This window comes from Pseudorca crassidens, chromosome 13 (assembly GCF_039906515.1).
Source record: "Pseudorca crassidens isolate mPseCra1 chromosome 13, mPseCra1.hap1, whole genome shotgun sequence".
Classification (NCBI taxonomy): Eukaryota; Metazoa; Chordata; class Mammalia; order Artiodactyla; family Delphinidae; genus Pseudorca; species Pseudorca crassidens.
This window is the reverse complement of record NC_090308.1, coordinates 21,083,233-21,101,684: the sequence shown is the minus strand read 5'-3', so window position 1 is coordinate 21,101,684 and position 18,452 is coordinate 21,083,233. Positions and strand designations below refer to the sequence as shown.

Sequence of the window (18,452 nt, the reverse complement as noted above, 5' to 3'; positions counted from 1 at the left end):
CACCCTAAGCCAACCAAATAAAAGTAGAAAACACAGCATCCAGAAGCCTGGGGTATCGATAGTTTCTCTAGAATCTCAAAACACTGTAAAAAAAAAAAAACATATTTTGGCATCAAATCTGGAGATGTGGCTTCAAACCATGGCCATTCATTTTGATGGAGCCAATCTGGCCAGGTACACACACTGCAAGTGAACTTATTTTTTGGTTCAACCAGATACTGTTGGATTCTGTGCAGGGACGTGCAGGAGAGGATGGTGTGCACTCAATGTCACCGGCATGTTGGTCAAAAATGTTCCCCCATGTATGATATCCAATAGCTCATCTTTGTTCTGCCCAGAAGCTTTGAGAAATTCTTTAGATCTTTCTCATAAATGAAGTAGAGTCAGCAATTCACTTGCGAAGAGTTATGTAAGCAAAATTTGAGCTACTGATAGAAGCAACTGGAAAAAGCAAATCACTTTGCCTATTTCTTTAATGATCAAGCTAACTGTATTGCTTACTCTCCATCATTCTATTACAATTTCTTTTCCGATGTGATGTCAAAAGTCATCTATTCTCAAAAGTGCAGGAGTTGTTAAGAAAGCCAATGTTCAGCTGGCAAAACTCAAAATAGAATGTTTTCCAAATCTTGTTCTCAGTGGGATTCAGCCAAATTTAGCCCTTCATAGGTACTTAATATTCTCCCAAGAATATCTGAGGTCTTTGTAGTTAACTACCCACCATGTCCAGCAATTTGTTAAGCCCTTTTCTTTTTAAAGCAGAATACTTTTAGGATTAACCTTACACCTGGAGAAAAAAACAATCAAACCAGTTTATGGAAACTGGTATTTGTCTACAGACCAAATGCTGAAATATAAATTCCTACTGTTCATAGCCTTAAACATAAAAACTTTGGGAGAAGTGGCAAGGTTCAAGGGAAAGTAGAATTTCTAAGTGGATTCTTGGGCCTGGGGGAAATTTCAACATTAAAAAGGCAGGAAAAAAAAATAATGAAAACAGGTATCGATTGCTAGGCACCAAAAATAGTACAGGGCAATCAAGCAAAACGACTGACTTTGTGCAAAATTATTGTACATTCACTGTAAATAGCATCTACTGTTACCAAGCCTCACACAAACTTGGTACAGCGTGGAGCCAGGCATACGCATGGATGGAGAACGCCCACAGTGGTAGGGTCCTCAAACATAGCTGAAGGCATGGGTGAAGACTGTTAGAGGAAAACTCAGAAGACTGGGGGCTCTCCTTCTGGAGGAATTCTGTTAATTAAGAGAGCTGAGCACTCACCTGGAAATGAACCTGTGGTCTTACACTGAGGCATCAATGACCTTGACCAGAGGTCCCGAGAGCCCACCTGGTTCTAGCGTGGCCTCTTGGTGTACTGAGCACACGCTAACTACTTGCAAGCCCATCGTGAGATCACAGTAATTAGAAAAAAGGAAAAAGTATAACAGTTCATGTTACCTGAAATGGTCTCCCAGTATTCGGTAGATCAGCAGAGGCAATATCTAGAACAGAGCCACAACCACCAAATCGTTCATTCTGACAGCCATAGACAACCAGCGGGATTTCTAAGGAAGAATTAAGGTCCTACAAAGAGTGTGCAGTTCAAGTGCCTACTGTGACAAAACTAGGGTGGGTTTATACCAGCTAGCCTGGAGAGGAAAGGCCATGCTACTCTCAAAAACAATTAAACTGAGACTTCCCTGGTGGTGCAGTGGTTAAGAATCCACCTGCCAATGCAGGGGACACGGGTTTGATCCCTGGTCCGGGAAGATCCCACATGCCGCAGAGCAACTAAGCCCGTGCGCCACAACTACTGAGCCAGTGCTCTAGAGCCCACGAGCCACAGCTACTGAAGCCCACGTGCCTATTGCCTGTGCTCCACAACAAGAGAAGCCACTGCAAGGAGAAGCCCGCTCACCACAATGAAGAATAGCCCCCACTCGCCACAACTAGAGACAGCCTGCATGCAGCAGCAAAGACCCAACGCAGCCAAAAAATAAATTATCAAAAAAACAGCCACACTTATCAAAAAATAATTAAACTTAGGCTTCGTCTTAAAAATCCAGTTACACAATCCAGTTACACAAAAGAAAGAGATTTAAAGAATATAGAAACTAATGTGTCACAACTGCAAACGGAATGAAAACTGACTGTGTAGCTGCTGAACGTTCAGAGCTCCGTGCTCTCTCTGATCTTTCCTAGATGATTTTTTGGAATCATTAGAGAATTGGAGCCAGAAAGGAGGCAGGAATTTAATCCAGCGATTTTCACCTCTTAAAAATAATAGATTTTTCCCTGTTCTTTCCTCAAAGAGATACAACCTGTGACCTAGCACAAACCAGACTAAAGCAGAGCCACTCTGTAAGGCAGGATGGGCAGAGAGCTTGTAAAGTGGAAACTGTACATATTTTCATATTCAAAACCCTCTCTATTATTTTTTAAGTGATTAAATGATTCACACACAGCAAAATAAGTACATAAAAATATTCAAGTATGAAATTGAGTTGTTGAATTATCAAATAATTTTTTAAAAGATCTTTAGAGGTTAACTTGCTGTATTCAGTATTTGTGTCACTTATTCTGTGAAAGACAGAATTCAAAGAGCTGTAACTTTATCAATTTCCCATTTATTTACAATTATAGTATCATAAATGATTTGTTTTTTCCTTTGTATTTACTTCTGACTTAAAATTTTTCAAGCCTTCTATGTAATAGGTATTCATGGCAAAAATAAACAATAAAAGCATATTAACAGAGAAAGAAAAATTTTAAATCACCTATAATCTCTTCACTAAAGGCAAAACAGATGCATAGTCTTCAGATCTTTTCCTATGCACACTGTTTTATAATCTAATTTATGGTTTATCTTTACACGACAGTTTGTCATGTGTTTCTTGCTCTAGCTTACTTAATAGTTATATGTTTATTGATATTAAAAACGAGGTAATTTTATTATTCAAAAATCTTTCCTAAAAATTTTTTGGCCAAGGGATACTGTATTTTATAATGTGCACCTCCTATAATTTGTTTCATAAGTCTCTGTTTTCATGTAGTAGAAATGGGTTATGTTTCTACTATGATGTTTGGCCATTTTCGAGTTCACAGGAAGAGTACGAGACATTAACCCATGAAGTCAAAGGATACTCATCAGGCGGAGAGCGGCTGCGCACATGATACACGGCTCCACAGTGACGTACAGCACCATGTGTTCAAACACCTCAGAAGGACTCTTGCCATGTCGACGACACCAATCTAGGGCCTGGTCGATGGCCACCATTTCTGCATGTCGAGTAGCCTGAAAGAAGAGGTGCTTGCATTGACCTTGTTGGCTACATGTAACTGTATTTTACAAATATTCAAAAGTAAATATGAAAAATAGGTCTATCATTTCTGCCAGCATTTTAGCAAATAAAGGTTTCAGGACACCCTTAGCAGTTGACACTCTAGTTCCTAGTTCAAGTACCATAATCTCACCAACAAAAGACACCTAATCTGAGATGCCACACGAATTATGCTCTATTTTTAGTTAAGTACCTAAATACTTTAGGGGACACTCTTTCAATTAAAATGCCATAGAGAGATAAGTCTCAAAAAAAAAATGTGTCTATGGTTCCTGAATATTTCAGGGGACACTTGAAATACGAATGTTTTCAAGGCTGTCACTGACCTCACTCTAAGCAAATCTATATTTAGAATATCATCACTGGAATGTCATCACTTGTATTTTCTTTGGGATGAGATTTTATATACTGGCAGACTCTAGAGAGAAGCAGAGATTCGGTATCAGTCTCAGATACCTCATGGGAGTAGTTGAGTAGAGGAGAAATCACATAGTCTGGAATGAACCACACTTCAATCTGAATCCTGACTGTGATGTTACTGATTATACAGCCCTGGGCAAGTTACATAGCTTCTCCAAGCCTTGGTTTCCCCAGTGTAATACTGGATATACTGGTATCTACATCTCATAAAGCGATCTGAATTATATGAAGCACAATGACGCATAACGTGATATATGCACTCTGCTATGTGATAATTATTGATAATATTCATGATAATCATGTTTATCAATAAACTTACACGGAATGTCAACTATGTATAAGCCACTGTGCTAAACTCTTTGTGGGGAAAAAAGTCTCTGTCCTCAACGAGCATAAAATTTGATGGGACAAACAGAAAGGTGTTCATTTACCTGTGACATAGGGCAGGGTGTGGAAAGTGCTGGCACAGTGGCCAAGGTACCATGGAAGCCAGAGGCAGATGGGAGCATTGCTGGCCCAGAAATAATATAAACTCGGAGCTGGAAGGTGCTTTAGCAAAGAGGTTCCCACCCATGACTGCATACCAGCACCAAATGTGGAGCTTAAAAAAGAAAAGTTTCCCCAACTCGGGTGCTTTTTAAAAATCAGATTCAGAACTACTGAATCAAATGTCCCCATAGTTCTCAAGAAATAATCGTTGACCTAAATCACCTCAATCAACTCTTTTACTGCTGAAGAACCAGAAGCTAAGCTACGTTAGGAGGTTACTAAAGACACACAGCTGGGAGAGGTGATGGTGGTGGTGACAGAGGGTGATGGTATCAGAGCCAAAAGCAGGATTGGGGTCTCCTCACTTGGGGTCAAGAGTCTTTCTATACTGTGATTATAGGGTGATCTTCTATAGAGCATAGAAAACTAAAAATAAATCCAGGTTAATTTCAAGGTGTGTAAGAAACCCAGGTCACTGGGGGTTTAGATGGATGTTGCTAGGACATTCAGTGATCTCACCTTAAAGATATTGTTCTGAACTACAAAATACACATAGGGAGATATGACAATTATCTAAAACACAAAATTCCACTCCTGCATAAGTATCTGCATATTCACTAATTGCTGTATTATGGTTTATTACTTATCTCAGAAGCATTTTGATATCCACATAACAATTGCTTCATGAATCTGGGTTCCTATTTTGCTTGTGTTTCACTAAATCTGAGTTTTCTTTTTGAGAGATGTGATGGATGAACTTTAAAGTCCTCACAGCACCAGTTCCAACGCCAGTGTGTTCTCTGGCTCCCAAGTAAGATCAAGGTCTGTGTGAGGGGTATTAAAGTCATAAGCTATCCTCGGGTCCACCTAGCACTTTTTATAATCCTAAAACTTGATACTTCATTATACTCACTGTGACACACTGTTGTGATACCATGTTCAGGAAGTGTTGCCTTAATTCATGAACTTCTCAACCTAACCACAATAAATTAAAGTCACACAAGCTTTTCAAGTGTACCTGTAGATAGAGACGGCAGGTGGTGGAGACTGTCTTTCACTGAATTATCTGATTTAGGAAGAGCTTCCTTTATATGATCTTTTTATACTTCCATAGCTATCAACTGAGGGTGACTTTTTAATTTACCATGAGGAACACATTATGTAAAGGTACTAAAGGATACGATATGAATTAAATTGATGTGTTTTATAAAGTAGAATTTTCATTAAAAAAATCAACATGTATCACTTTTATAATCAGAAAAAAAAGGGCATTCAAAAAAAGAGATGTTTAGGGAAACCATCCTTCCACTGATACTCACGAGACTCTACACAGACCCATCTTCTAGACATCTACGATAAATTCATTCCACACCTACCATCACTTCCATATGTCTGCAATTATACTATTCAACTCACATACATTTTTGGTTTGATTAACTTCATTTCTTCCCTTCCCTACAACTTCATTGTTGTAGACCAAAAGGCAGCCAACAGGAACCTCAATATTTTCTAGGGCTTCTTTGGCCTGAAAGACAAAATGGAAAATCTAAGAGGTAATGTTCAAAACATGAAAAGATGGTAGGAGAGAAAAGATGCAGCCTGAGCAGTACACACACGTACAAACACCAGAACAAAGAAATGCAGGTCAGCCTTCCCTTTTCTCAAACATAGTATTTTAGTATAATACTAATACTAATACTAGATATTAGTATTTAGTGCCTTTGTTCTCTATCATATCCATATTAAGGAGACTCAGGAACAAATCCCCTTCATGGGTCCTGAGTCCCCTGACTTTTTTCTTCTCACCGGGGGGAGACGTAATCAAGACTGTTGCTGACTCTTTTTGCTATTGACTCTTTTTTTTTAATTGCCAGGGTCTATGCACCTTTTCTGAGATAGTGTATATATCTGCAAAGATGTAGAAGAATAAGTAACATTTATAAATCTTTTATTAAAATTCTTTCCTTGTTGAAATTCTTATTGTTTTGTTTCTTTAAAAATTACAGAAAATATCCTCTAGAGTTCCAACAGCATAAAGGTGACCAGACTGGATATCTCCCTGTGCCCACAATTTCTGCTCTAAGTGAGACAATAAAAGTTTAGGAGCACTCTATACAATGAAATAGCATAACCACTTTGGAAAACATTTTGGAAGTTTCTTTAAGAAGTAAACATACATATAGCCTGTGAACATATAGCCTATTTTACTCCTAAGTATTTATTTAAGAGAAGGGAATATATGTCCACCAAAAAACCTTGTAAAAGAATGTTCATAACAGCTTGATTCATAATAGCCGAACTCTGGAAATAGAACAGGTGCCCATCAACAAAAGAATGAATAAACACACTGTGGCACATTCACACAATAGAAGACTATTCAGCAATAAGAAGAAACAAACTACTGATACACACAACAACATGGATGAATCTCAGACGTGCTAAGGGAAAAGAAGTCAAATCATGTGAAGTACTAGAACAGACTAAACTAAACTACAATGGAAGAAATTGGAACGGTGGTTGCTTCATGAAAGGGGATGTGTAGATTGGAAAGGGACACAAGGAAATTTTCTGTGGTGGTGAAAACTTTATCTTGATAAGGATGTGGCTTACACAGATGTCTGCATCACTCAAAACTGAATAATACATTTAAGAACTGTGCATCTCACTGTATGTGAAGTATACCTCAACTGAAAAACACAAATGAGAAAAATAAGTTTAGGCATAGTTCCATCACCATCCCAGGAATGGCAAACCAATTTATTATATTTGCAAAGTCTCCCCTCTATCAGAGGCTGCCCATTTTTCTTCTAGCGCTATGGCTGAGGGAACTCCAGCAGCTCCGGGGCCCAGGACAGCTAAGGAATACTTCTTCAGGCAGAGAGCAAAAACAGGCAGGTTACCTCTGGGATGCCCTGATACCACAGGTGAGAGAGAACCTTAAACGGGTGCAACCCTTGGACTAGTATACAATCATTGCCACCTCACTACAATTAAAAATCCCAAGTACAGCTGTTTCTAGAAAGGCACAGCATTTCCTACTGTGGCAGGCCAGAGACCCTTTGGAAGACAAGACTCCCATTTAAGTAGAGGTATTTTCACACGCCATAGGGCATATAAAGTGCCAAGTTGAAGACTTAGCTGAAAACAGTGTGTTCTATCTCCTGCACTAGCCTCTTGCTCCCAGCTACACTATTTACAGTAGCAATAACATCCTATCATAATGCCAGCGTGGGTTCCTTAGCTGCTTCAAGCTTGCTCAACTGACACTTATCATTTGGCCAAAAGCGCTGAAAGGAGAGGCACGTGGTGGGAGCATACTGTACTTCTCTCCCATCTGGAGTGGTGGGATAGAGCTGGGGCATGGAGAGGTGTAAAGAGACAGTATCTGAAGCAATAAGACCGCATTCTTCAGAATTGTGTCATGAACTACCCACAGGCTAGTGCTGTCCCAGTTCTGTAAAAACAGTTAAAGCATACCCAGTTTATGCAAAGTTTGAAAGATTGAAGAGCTCCAAGGTTTGGTGACTATATACAAATAAATATACAAATGTACCATAGGCTACTATAGAAAGGAAAGCCAGGAGGAGGACTGACAGCTGAGGAGGGTGGAGACTAAGTACTGGTGCAGTTAAGGCAATCATCGCACAAAGAATGAAATTTAAAGTAAGCTTAAATCACTATTCTGACTTAACTATGCCTGTTTTTGAACTTTATATAAATGGACTCACGGCGTATATATTTTGTTTCTAGCTGCTTTTGTTTCACATGTTTTTAAGTTGCATCCATGTTCATTCCTGTAACTGTAGTTCACTTTCATTGCCCTATATTACTTTGTATGCATATACCACAGTTTATTTATGCAATCTGTTGATAGATGTTTGGGTTGTTTCCACTTCTTGATTACTACTAATAATGCCGTATGAACATGTTTATACCTGTCTCTTCAGGTACTATTAATTTCTGTTGAGTATATACCTAACAGTAAATTTACTGGGTTAGAGGCTATTGTGTGTGTTTGCCTTTAGTACAATAGATACTGCCAGTTTCCCAAAGTGGTTGTAATAATTTACATTCCCATGAACAGTGTGTGAGAGTTCCCGTTGCTCTACATCCTCACTGACAACTGGAATTGTTAATATTATTTATTTTGGATATTTTGATGGATATGAGGTAGTGTCTGTGGTTTTAATTTTCATTTCCCTGGTGCGTTAAGAGGTTTACCATTTTTTCGTAAGTTTACTGACATTTGGATATCTCTTGTGAAGTTCCTGTTCAAATATGTTGATCAGTTTTCCTTTGTGTTGTTTGTCTTCACAAAAATAAAAAATTAATTGAAGGAAGACAAAATGAAATAAGCTTAGGATGACACATAACCTGGGGTACACAAGAGAGACAAATCATTTTTTCATCCATCAAGTATTTGGTGAGGATCTTGAAACAGGAAAGTTACCCTGGGTTATTCAGGTGGCCCTAAATGCACTCATAAGTGTCCTTATGAGAGAGGCAGAGAGAAATCTGACACATAAAGTATAAAACACTGTGATGATGGAAGCAGAGAGAGCTGAAGATGCTACTCTATTGACTTTTAAGATGGTGGAAGGAGCCATGAACCAAGCAAGGAATGTCGCTCTAGAAGCTGGAAAAGGCAAGGAGACATATTCTCCTCTAGAGCCTCCAGAGGGCGCACAGCCCTGCTGACAATTGGTTTTGGCACAGTGAAACTCAGTGTGGACTCTGGGCCTCCAGAACGATAAGAGAATAAACTTGTGTTGTTTTAAGCTATCAGATGTGCGGTAATTTGTTACAGCACCCATAGGAAACTAATACACCCTGTTAAGAGGAAGAAAAGATAAGCTAAAACGGGAAGAAAATATTTACAAACCACATATTCAACAAAAGTCTAGATCTGGACTATGTAAAGAATGCTCAAAATTCAACAGTGAAAAAAAAACTGTTAGAAAACGAGCAACAGATATTTAAAGACATTTTGTCAAAGAGGGCATACAGATGGCAAATAAGCACATGAAAAGATGGTCACAACATTAGCCATTAGGGAAGGCAAATTAAAACCACAATGAGATTATCACTACACACTTAGCAGAATGGCTAAAATAGAAAGTATCCGTGCCAAATACCAGCAAGGCAGAGAAACAGGATCACTCATCTATTGCCCGCAGGAATGTAAAATGGTACAGCCACCCTGGGAGATTGTTCGGTAGTTCCTTAAAAAGCTAAACATGCACTTAACATATGACCCAACAATTGCACTCCTGGGCATTTATTTACCCAGGGAAATGAAACCTTATGTTCATACAATACACAATTTTGTATACAGACATGAATGTTCATGGGAGTTTTATTCATAATAGCCAAAAACTGGAAATGACCCAGATGTCCTTCAAAGAGTGACTGGTTAGACAAAGTGTGCTACATCTATCCATGGAAAACTACACAGCAGTAAAAAGGAATCAACTATTAATTGACTCAAAACTTGGATGGATCTCAAGGAAATTATGTTGAATGAAAAAATAAATCCCCAAAGGTGACACAGTCACGTATAAAACATTCTTGAATGACAAAACTACAGGTATGGAGAACAGATAAATGACTGCCGGGGTTTAGGGTTTGGGAGGGATGGTGGCTATAAAGAGGTAGCATGAGGAAGCCTTGTGGTGATGGAGCAGTTCTGGTGGTGATTACGCAAAACTAAACAGGTGACAAAATTGCATAGAACTACACATACACACAGACACACGCACATACACAAATGCTTTAAGGTTAGCACATAAAGGTGATGAAATCTGAACAAGCCCTGCAGACTGGGTCAATGCCACATTCCTGGCTCTAATATTTTACTACAGTTACGGAAGATGTTACCATTGGAAGGAACAGCCTGAAGGGTATGTGAGCCTTCTCTGTATACTCTGTGGCAACTTCCTATGAATCTGTAATTATTTCAAATTGAAACATTAAAAAAAAATAAAGGTGGAATAAACAGAGAAGGCTCTTACAATGGCAATTAAGAAGAGATGCCTACTGAGGTAGGAGGAAAACCAGGAGTATCTGGTGTTATGGAAGATCCAAGGAAAAAACTAGGCCAAGAAAGAAGGGTCAATTTGGGTGGAAGGGAGGGAATGAAACCAGTGACCTGAAGAGTGACTTGCCTATAAGTTACATTTTTAGTTTCTATTACAACAGATTGTTATGTCTACATCTCAAGTGTTCTGATTCTGAGCTTGCAAATATTAATAGCTTAGAGCTTACTGAAAAACTTACCTTGATCCAGGACTATTTTAAGCACTGTATTAATTCATTTAGTTTATAACCCTATGAGACTGGTTCCGTGAGCTTCCCCATTTTACAGATGAGAAGACTGAGCCATGGGAAGGTTATGGAATTAGCCCCTGTAAGAGGCTGGGACTAGAGCCCAGGCAACCTGGCTCCATCCACTCACTTGTTCAACAAGTCTTTGTGGAGCACCTACCAGATGTCAGGTTCCTGGGCTCTCTGCCATGGCTCTGTCTCTAATTTCTACTGTAATTACCGTTGTTCAGCTACTTTATCAGTGTTTGGGTTCTTAGTAGGTCTAGTTCAAGGGACAAAAGGAGAGGGGACATTTAGCAAGAGAGTGAGGCATAGGAAGTTTAAAGATTTAAAAAAAAACTGCAAGAGTAAACAAATGGGGAGCCATGTGACAAGGATTTTCTGTAAAACTATCTCCTGAAGAATTCTATGTGAGGCTATGTGGCCGTTTCAAATGTGCAGAAGAGAATCCAAGAGTAAGAGGAAAGGGAGTAAGTGGCCGGGGAGAAGGTGAACCCAAGCTGCCCAGCAGGGTTCCTTCCAAGTCCTGACTCGTACACCTGGAAGACAGCCGGGGCCACGCTGCAGGGCCTGGCAGCCCCTCCACCAGGGTCTCCAGGTGACGGGGCTTGTGCCTTTCATTCTTTCCTTTGGATTTTCTCTTTCTCCCTTCCAGCAAATTATCTCCTTTTAACTCTATTTCCCAACCCTGAATATTATCTTCCTACTTCCTTAGATTAACGTGTTTTTTTGTGAAATGCCTTCCTTTGCTGTCCAAATTAGAGAGAAAATGTGAGTGAAGGGAGTATTTTAAAAAGGCAAATAATGTTGTTGATTAAAGTTGTTGCCAAGCTCACAGTGAGGGGGTGGGCATCTGGAATGGCGAGTTAGGGAGGAGGCGGTGAGAATAACCCAAAAACTCCATGGAAGTGAGTTTAGAGTGAAATGCTTTTCAATTAAAAAAAATATAGATGGGTGTGTTTACATGTATATAAAACACATGTGTATATATGCATATATCAAATATATATTTGCTTTGCTGTCACATTCAAAATAGATTTAATTAAGCTGAAAAGAATTTTCAACTCATCCCTTCTCGTACTTTCCAATACTCCCACCAACTCTTCTGTCAAGTCTGATCACTTCTTTATGAATGCACAAGAACTCAGGCAAGGTGGGTCTGAAGTGTGTGCAGGTAGGTTTTTAACTCTCTCATCTTTTTTGACAGGAGCCAAGGCTCAGTTACTATTTAAAATGGCAACTTGGTCTTTCATAAATTAATAAGTTATCATCTTTCAAAACTGAAGAATGAAATCTCTCTTCTTCCTGGCCCAATTACTGGCCTCTACTCCAGATGTCTTTAATGTCATTTCTATTGCTCTTTAAATGTCATTTCCTTCACTCTAGTCAGAGCCCGCAGGTTACGACAGCTCTAGGATGGAAGAGATTTTGGAGTTTCTCTAAAGCCATCGCTCCCATAAACTACTCTCTAGTGATGCAGTGGTAAAAGGAGGAGAGATGGGGACAGACTGCAGTGTGCACAGACTCTTGGTGAGTCCCCAGGTATATCTCCTACAAAAGAAAAAAAAAAAATCAGGGGAAAAGACAATTTAGCCAGAACAACTCTTAGGTAGAAAATAATAACGTTCAAAAGGTCAAACTACGCTACAGCTGTTACTGCTAATGACTCTCGGAAGCTCTCTTTTCCCTCTACAACATTAAATTCCTCAACCTGGCACCGAGAGCCTCCCAACTACCACCCACGCTTCCCACCAGCCAAATAAGCCAGCCTAACGTTTCATTATCCTTCTAGGTCCTTGGTTCTTAAACTTTCCAGAGCCCCTCTGAGAATCTGATGAACGTTATGGACTCTCAAACGTGAAAAAGGCACATGCACATGACACTTTTATACATAGCGTCAGGGTTTATAGATCCCCCTAAAACCTGGGCTCCTGTTAGGAAGCCCTATTCTGAACAAACAGCTGGATCACCTCCTAACCTAAGACCAAGTCCTCCATTTCTTTGGACTTGACGGTTCCTCTGCTTGATCAACCTTTCTCTCCTTTTCCACCCACCTACATCCCACTTTCCCTTTTTAAAGTTAAGAAAGCATCCTATAATTTAATTCAACTGACTTGCTCAGGACTTTGTCGCCTATTATCTGATAGTACTTTATATCTGTCTCTTATTTGGGACCCTGAACTTGTTACCATTAACTTTTTCATTTGTGCGTGGCTTAATTTCATCAATTAAACAGTATGCTCCTGGGAGGCAAGCACTAGATCCAAACACTAGCAAACCTGTTTTGCTCACCTTTGCAGGCCTAGCACACATCACAAGGCCTAACACACAGGAAACACTAAATCACACCACATTTGCTACAACGCATGTGTCTGTGCTTGTTTTCTTTTTGAATTTTCCTCAGACCTAGCACAATATTATAGTAATACTAGGCGCCCAGAAAATTCAAGAACAGTAATATGCAATTGATTTATTCTAGAAAACTTGCAACTTTTCTCCCTCTATCTCTGACCCTCTGATAATACACACACACACACACACTCTCACACACACACACACACACACTCACTCACTCACGCTTTCTTTTTTCCTAACTATGAAGTAAGTATGTTCAAGGCAAAAAACCTGGGGGTAAAAAAATCCACACATCAAAAAATAAAAACCACTCAATCCCAACACTCCAAAATATGGTCTCTGTTATTATTCTGTGACAGAAAGTTTTCAGGTTTTTTTCTATGCCTGCATATACATGTTCGTAGTTTTCTAAACAGTCAAATAGATTTATACTATATAAACAGTTCAACAGTCTGCCTTTGTCATTTAGAAATATATTACAAACATTTCCCCATGTTGAGTAATATTTTTTCAGCACATGATTTTTTTAAACTTAGATGATGCTCCTTTACATGAATATTTATGATTCATTTAACTGGTCCCCTATTGTTTAACTAGAACATGGGGCTATTTTTCAAATCCCTCACTATTATAAACAAGTGAAGAACTTTATATCTCCATCACTTCCTTATGAATTATTCCTACAAATAGCTATAAAATACAAAGGGTTCCTACAATGTGATTTATTTAAATAAAACTAATAATAAAATTGGGCAAAAGAGGATATGCCTAGGCAATTCACAGAGAAAAAACAATCCGAGTGTCTAATGAGGATGCTCAATACACTGTAGTCAGTGGGATGCAAGTGAACAGGCAGAGAGGTCCAGTAGGGCGCACTGGAGAGCAGTGAGTGACCGAACACAGCACAGTACAGGCAGGGCGGGGTGAAGACAGGTGGCTGGGCTCAAGTCACAGCTCTCTCCTTACCAGCTCCCTAACTTTGGGAAGTTTACTTCACTCTAAACCTCAGTGTCCCCCTCTGAAGATGAGGCCAGTAATAATACACACCTGATAGGGTAGGGCTACTATGGGGCTTATACACTATGGCCTACATGAAACACTATTCATGGCACTGTGTCTGGAATGTAAAAGTGCAACACTGTTATTCTTTTATTTGATTCTAAGCCTACACCCTTAGAATTATATTCTCTGATGATTAAAACAATAACCTTTATTATACACTTAGCTCTCCAAAAGAAAACTGTCATGAAAAATAGTGATTTTACAAACAATAATAAAGTGTAGAGAACTTTATTTAAAGTTTGATAAATTTATCAAAGAACAACAAAAAAAAGTAACACAGATATTATAATACTTCTCACCTATAACATTGCCAAATATTAAAGAGTGATCATTTCAGGGCTAGTGGGAACAGGGGTAGGACAGAACATTCTCATACACTGGAGATGGAATTATGACCATTTCAGACCAGTGCTATCCAACAGAACTTTCTGTAGTAATGGAAATATCCCTTGATCTGCACTGTCCAATATGGTAGCCACTGGCCATGTGTTGCTACTGAGTACTTGAAATGCAGCTAATGTGACTGAGGAACTGAATATCTAATTTTATTTCATCTTAATCAACTTAAACTTAAATAGCCACACGTGCTAGTGGCTACTACATTGGGCAGCATAATTCTAGAAGGCAATCTTAAAATGTCTAGATGGTTTTAAAATACATACATCCTTTGTCCCACTTTTGGTAATCTATTCCATAGCAATAAAAGTATTATGGAATGGGGGTGAGGAAAACAAACCAAAATAAGAAATATTTACGTCTAGAAAAAGATATTCACAATCATAAAGAAAATACGTAATTTCATTTATTTAAACATATATATGTCAAAAAATAAATTTGAAAAAACCTAGCACAGAGATTTAATATAAGAAAAAAGTATATATGTCTGTTTACACATGGACAGAGATACATGGAAGGATGCCCCTAAAATTTTTATAACATTATCTCTGATGGTAGGATTTTTAGGTAATTATTACTTAATTTGTTAAATCTTTTTATAGTTTGAATTTCTTATGACTATGAATTATTTATATAATCAGAGAAAGAAAACATTAAAATATTTTCATTTGGGAAAAAAAATACCATAAAGGCATTACTGGATCAAAGGATAAACTAGTTTTAAGGCTTTTTTATATATACATAGCAAAGTTGCCCTCTAGAAAGGATGCCCCAATTTCAGCAACCAACTAGCCAGCTCCTCACACACACACCCTTACCAACAGCAAGCATTATAATTTTTTCACCTTTGCCTATTTAACAGGTGAAAAATTGTAACTCTCTTTAACTTGAATTTAATTTATTACTAGTGAAATCGCACACTTGTTCACTCGCTAGTTATTTGTATTTCTTTTAGAATAGCATGTTCATATCCTTCGACTTTTTCAAAATTAGGGTGTACATCTTTTCTCATTAGTTTGTAAAAGTTCTTTATATATTAAGGTTATCAAACCTGTCCTTTTATTTACATTGCAAATATTTTCCCTCTTTGTCATTTGCTTTGTTACTTTGTATCTTATCTTTTTAATATGGAGAAGATTTCAATACTTATATAACTAAAACCTATTCATTTTCCTTTTATGTTTTCTGCCTTTGGTCATATACTTTAAAGAATCCATCTCCATTCCAATTCCTCCAGGCCTTTGCCCAACAAATGCTAACATCAGAGACAAACATTCTAATTACTTGAACTGGTCATATAAATATGTGTACTCTGTACAAGTGCTGTGGGGATGCTAGTATCCTCCCTATTACTTGTATACTGGACATTTCACTTTCAAGTTCCTCAGAACACATTAATCAGAGATTAACTTGCTGCCTCCAGATTTGGTACTAGCTGTGCTTCTGGCCTAATCATAAATTCTTCTCAGAAGTACATAATACACCTTCAATTACTTCAACAATTCTTTGAATTAGTTTAAGATTTGAAGTTTCTTTCGTGGGGAGGGAATGGTTGGACAAAGCCCAAGGTTTATGACAAGCCCTTTTTTCCCTTTTTTAAGTCCTGGAAGAAACATATACTATTGGCCAAAACCAAAAAAATAAGTGCAAACTAAGGACTTCCTTGACCCTGTGTCGATAAACTAGGTAATCACACCCCTAGGTGTTTATAATCTAATTAAAAGACAAAAATGTCAAGGCCAGAGAGGGCTTAGAAATTACTTGGAGTTCAACCACCCCATTTTATAGAGTAGGAAGCAATACCCTAGGGGGATAAAGTGACTTGCCCAAGGTCATACCAAAAGGTAGTAAAAAGACTCAAATGTTTAGTCCGGAAGACTAGAGAATAGTACAAAGATATGAAAGGACAGAAAGAAAACACATTTCTGATACACAAAGTGGAAAAGCTCAATGACTGATTAAACTTAGCTGTTTATGGAACCACTATTGAGTCCTCTATGAGAGCAACTCTCAAAATTTCATCTACACAAGCTCCACATAAATACTGTGAGGAGAGTTCCTGAAGCAAATGAAAATAAATGGAAGAGACCACGAATTCCCAGTATTCCAGCATTCCCTGGCCTCCAGGTCTCTCGCCCATAGAAAGATATAAATGCAGCTTAATCTGAGATATTTTAGCCTTCATGTGCATTTATTATCATCCTCACTACTTATAAAGATGCTGCCCAGGGACTTCCCTGGCCATCCAGTGCTTAAGACTCTGCGCTCCCACTGCAGTGGGCACGGGTTTGATCGCTGGTGGGGGAACTAAGATCCCACACGCCACGCAGCGCGGCCAGAAAAAAAAAAAAAGGCACCGCCAGGCATATGATATTATTGAAATGATTTGGGGTAAGGAGAGTGAGATTTTTGATATCACATGAAAACTCCTTGTCTCCAGCTTGGAGAATTTAGTAACATAAAAGGAGTTCAGGACAGACAACTCCATATTACAAATAACAAATTAATTATTTAAAGGTACATGTGAACATTAAAGTTATCAGACAGAAAGTTATGCATCCTGTAAGTTTAATGGGGGAAATAAATTTTGAAGTGGGCTTAAAAAGTGGGTCATGAAATCAAATCAGGGGTGATGACCAGCATTTTTTTTTTTCCAAAATGCAATGAAAGAGAAATACCAGAAAAACTGTACATGGGAAGATTAAGTACTGTTCTGTAAAACTTTTGTTTCAATTTTATCTGTGTGTGTTTACTGGAATGTAATACAAAATAGATTTTTTTTTTTACTGTGAGTGACTTTCAAAAGAGTATGAGGAACAAGTTTAAATGAACATATGCATATATGTGTGTGTGCATGATTTATATATATATACATATATGCCAAATAGACTTTTATCCCTATTAAAGAGTTCGATGGGACACGTAAGTATGGGTAAAGCTTGGATTATACACAAATCTTATTAGAGCCCTCCTTAATCAGGAGTCTTGAAAGGAGTGAGGGAAGTGAAAGGATGGATGGATGGATGGATGGATAGATGAATGAGAATCTGGCTGTTCAGGTACTTGTTTTTATCCTGCTCTCTACCGGAAACATCCTCAGCTTCCTTCCTTCTACTAGATAGAGTCAAGAGGTCATAAATACAAAATAATGTGACTTCGAGGATTTGCGAATGTCCACAGGAAACAAGGGGACGCAGCACGCCTGTGCCAGCAGCCCCCGAATAGGGATGTTTGGCGCATACTTCAAACAAGTGAAAAAGAAATAATTTCTGTATTTCGTCTCTTCCTTTCCTCAGAACCACTGTGAGAATGGGCTAAAGAACATTTCAGGACAGTAAAGCCAGCTGTTTACCCAGAGAATGCGAGCGCCATCGAGATTACTGAGACCAGAAAGCACCCCCGGGGACGTTTACTCGAACGCTTCGGTCAGGATAAGCCAGAGAAAATTCCCACCCTATACATCCACGTCCCGCCCCCTCACCATTTGCATCGCCTGTTCCATCCACTTTTCGGTCTCCTCCGCCAACACAGAGCACGCGCCGCCCGTAATCTGCGTGGACCCTACCTTCGCCTCCATACTGCACCGGGGCAGCCTCGCTCAGTGCCGGAGGCCGCGGCGGCGGAGGAGCGCTGGCAACGGAACGCGGTGGGGGCGGGCTGTCGTTTCCGGGGGAATCGAACTGTGAGGCACTCGGGAGCGAATTCTAGACGGACCACGGCGCCTCAGGCTAGTGAGCGGCGGCGGCGGCGGCGGCGGCGGCGGCGCGCCAGCAGCAACAGAAACCGCAGCTGCTCAGCTACAGTCTCCGCCCCCTTCCCGCTCCGGTGACAGTCTCTGCGGAAAGTCGCGTTCGTGGTTTTTGGAGAGCAACGAGTGGGACGACGGCGGTCCAGCCGGGTAGTCCGTGCCAGGCGACGAAGAAACGTTTTCCTGGTGAACCATTCCTCCTTCCCTTTAGGCAGCCCGCACTCCCAGGGCCTGAAGATGCTGAGATCTACGTGGAATTTTCTGAAACGTCACAAAAAGAAATGCATCTTCCTGGGTACGGTCCTCGGAGGTG

The 18,452-nt window shown here is 39.4% G+C and overlaps 2 protein-coding genes across 8 annotated transcripts in view; one reads left to right on the top strand and one right to left on the bottom strand.

The window, feature by feature from the left end:
* The window catches only part of ADAT2 (adenosine deaminase tRNA specific 2), a 107,689-nt gene extending 89,634 nt beyond the window's left edge, over positions 1–18,055 (bottom strand). For 5 of the 6 annotated variants that reach the window (XR_010933645.1, XR_010933644.1, XR_010933647.1 and 2 more), the window contains exons 1-4: positions 17,873–18,055; positions 5,675–5,779; positions 3,149–3,299; positions 1,463–1,569 (exon numbers count right to left, since the gene is read on the bottom strand). Coding sequence is in view for 2 of the 6 variants with exons in the window: in XM_067701912.1 (XP_067558013.1) it covers positions 1,463–1,569; positions 3,149–3,299; positions 5,675–5,779; positions 17,873–17,968 (459 nt within the window). In the remaining 4 variants the exon portion in view is untranslated. The remainder of the gene's footprint in view (positions 1–1,462; positions 1,570–3,148; positions 3,300–5,674; positions 5,780–17,872) is intronic. The other variant, XM_067701911.1, reaches the window with a different exon arrangement.
* Positions 18,056–18,144: 89 nt separating this feature from the next.
* PEX3 (peroxisomal biogenesis factor 3) overlaps positions 18,145–18,452 on the top strand; it is a 37,119-nt gene continuing 36,811 nt past the window's right edge. The window contains exon 1 of one of the 2 annotated variants that reach the window (XM_067701907.1): positions 18,145–18,434. In XM_067701907.1, coding sequence (XP_067558008.1) covers positions 18,377–18,434 — 58 coding nt within the window. In that variant the 5' untranslated portion in view covers positions 18,145–18,376. Of the gene's footprint in view, positions 18,450–18,452 lie in introns of both variants that reach the window. The other variant, XM_067701906.1, reaches the window with a different exon arrangement.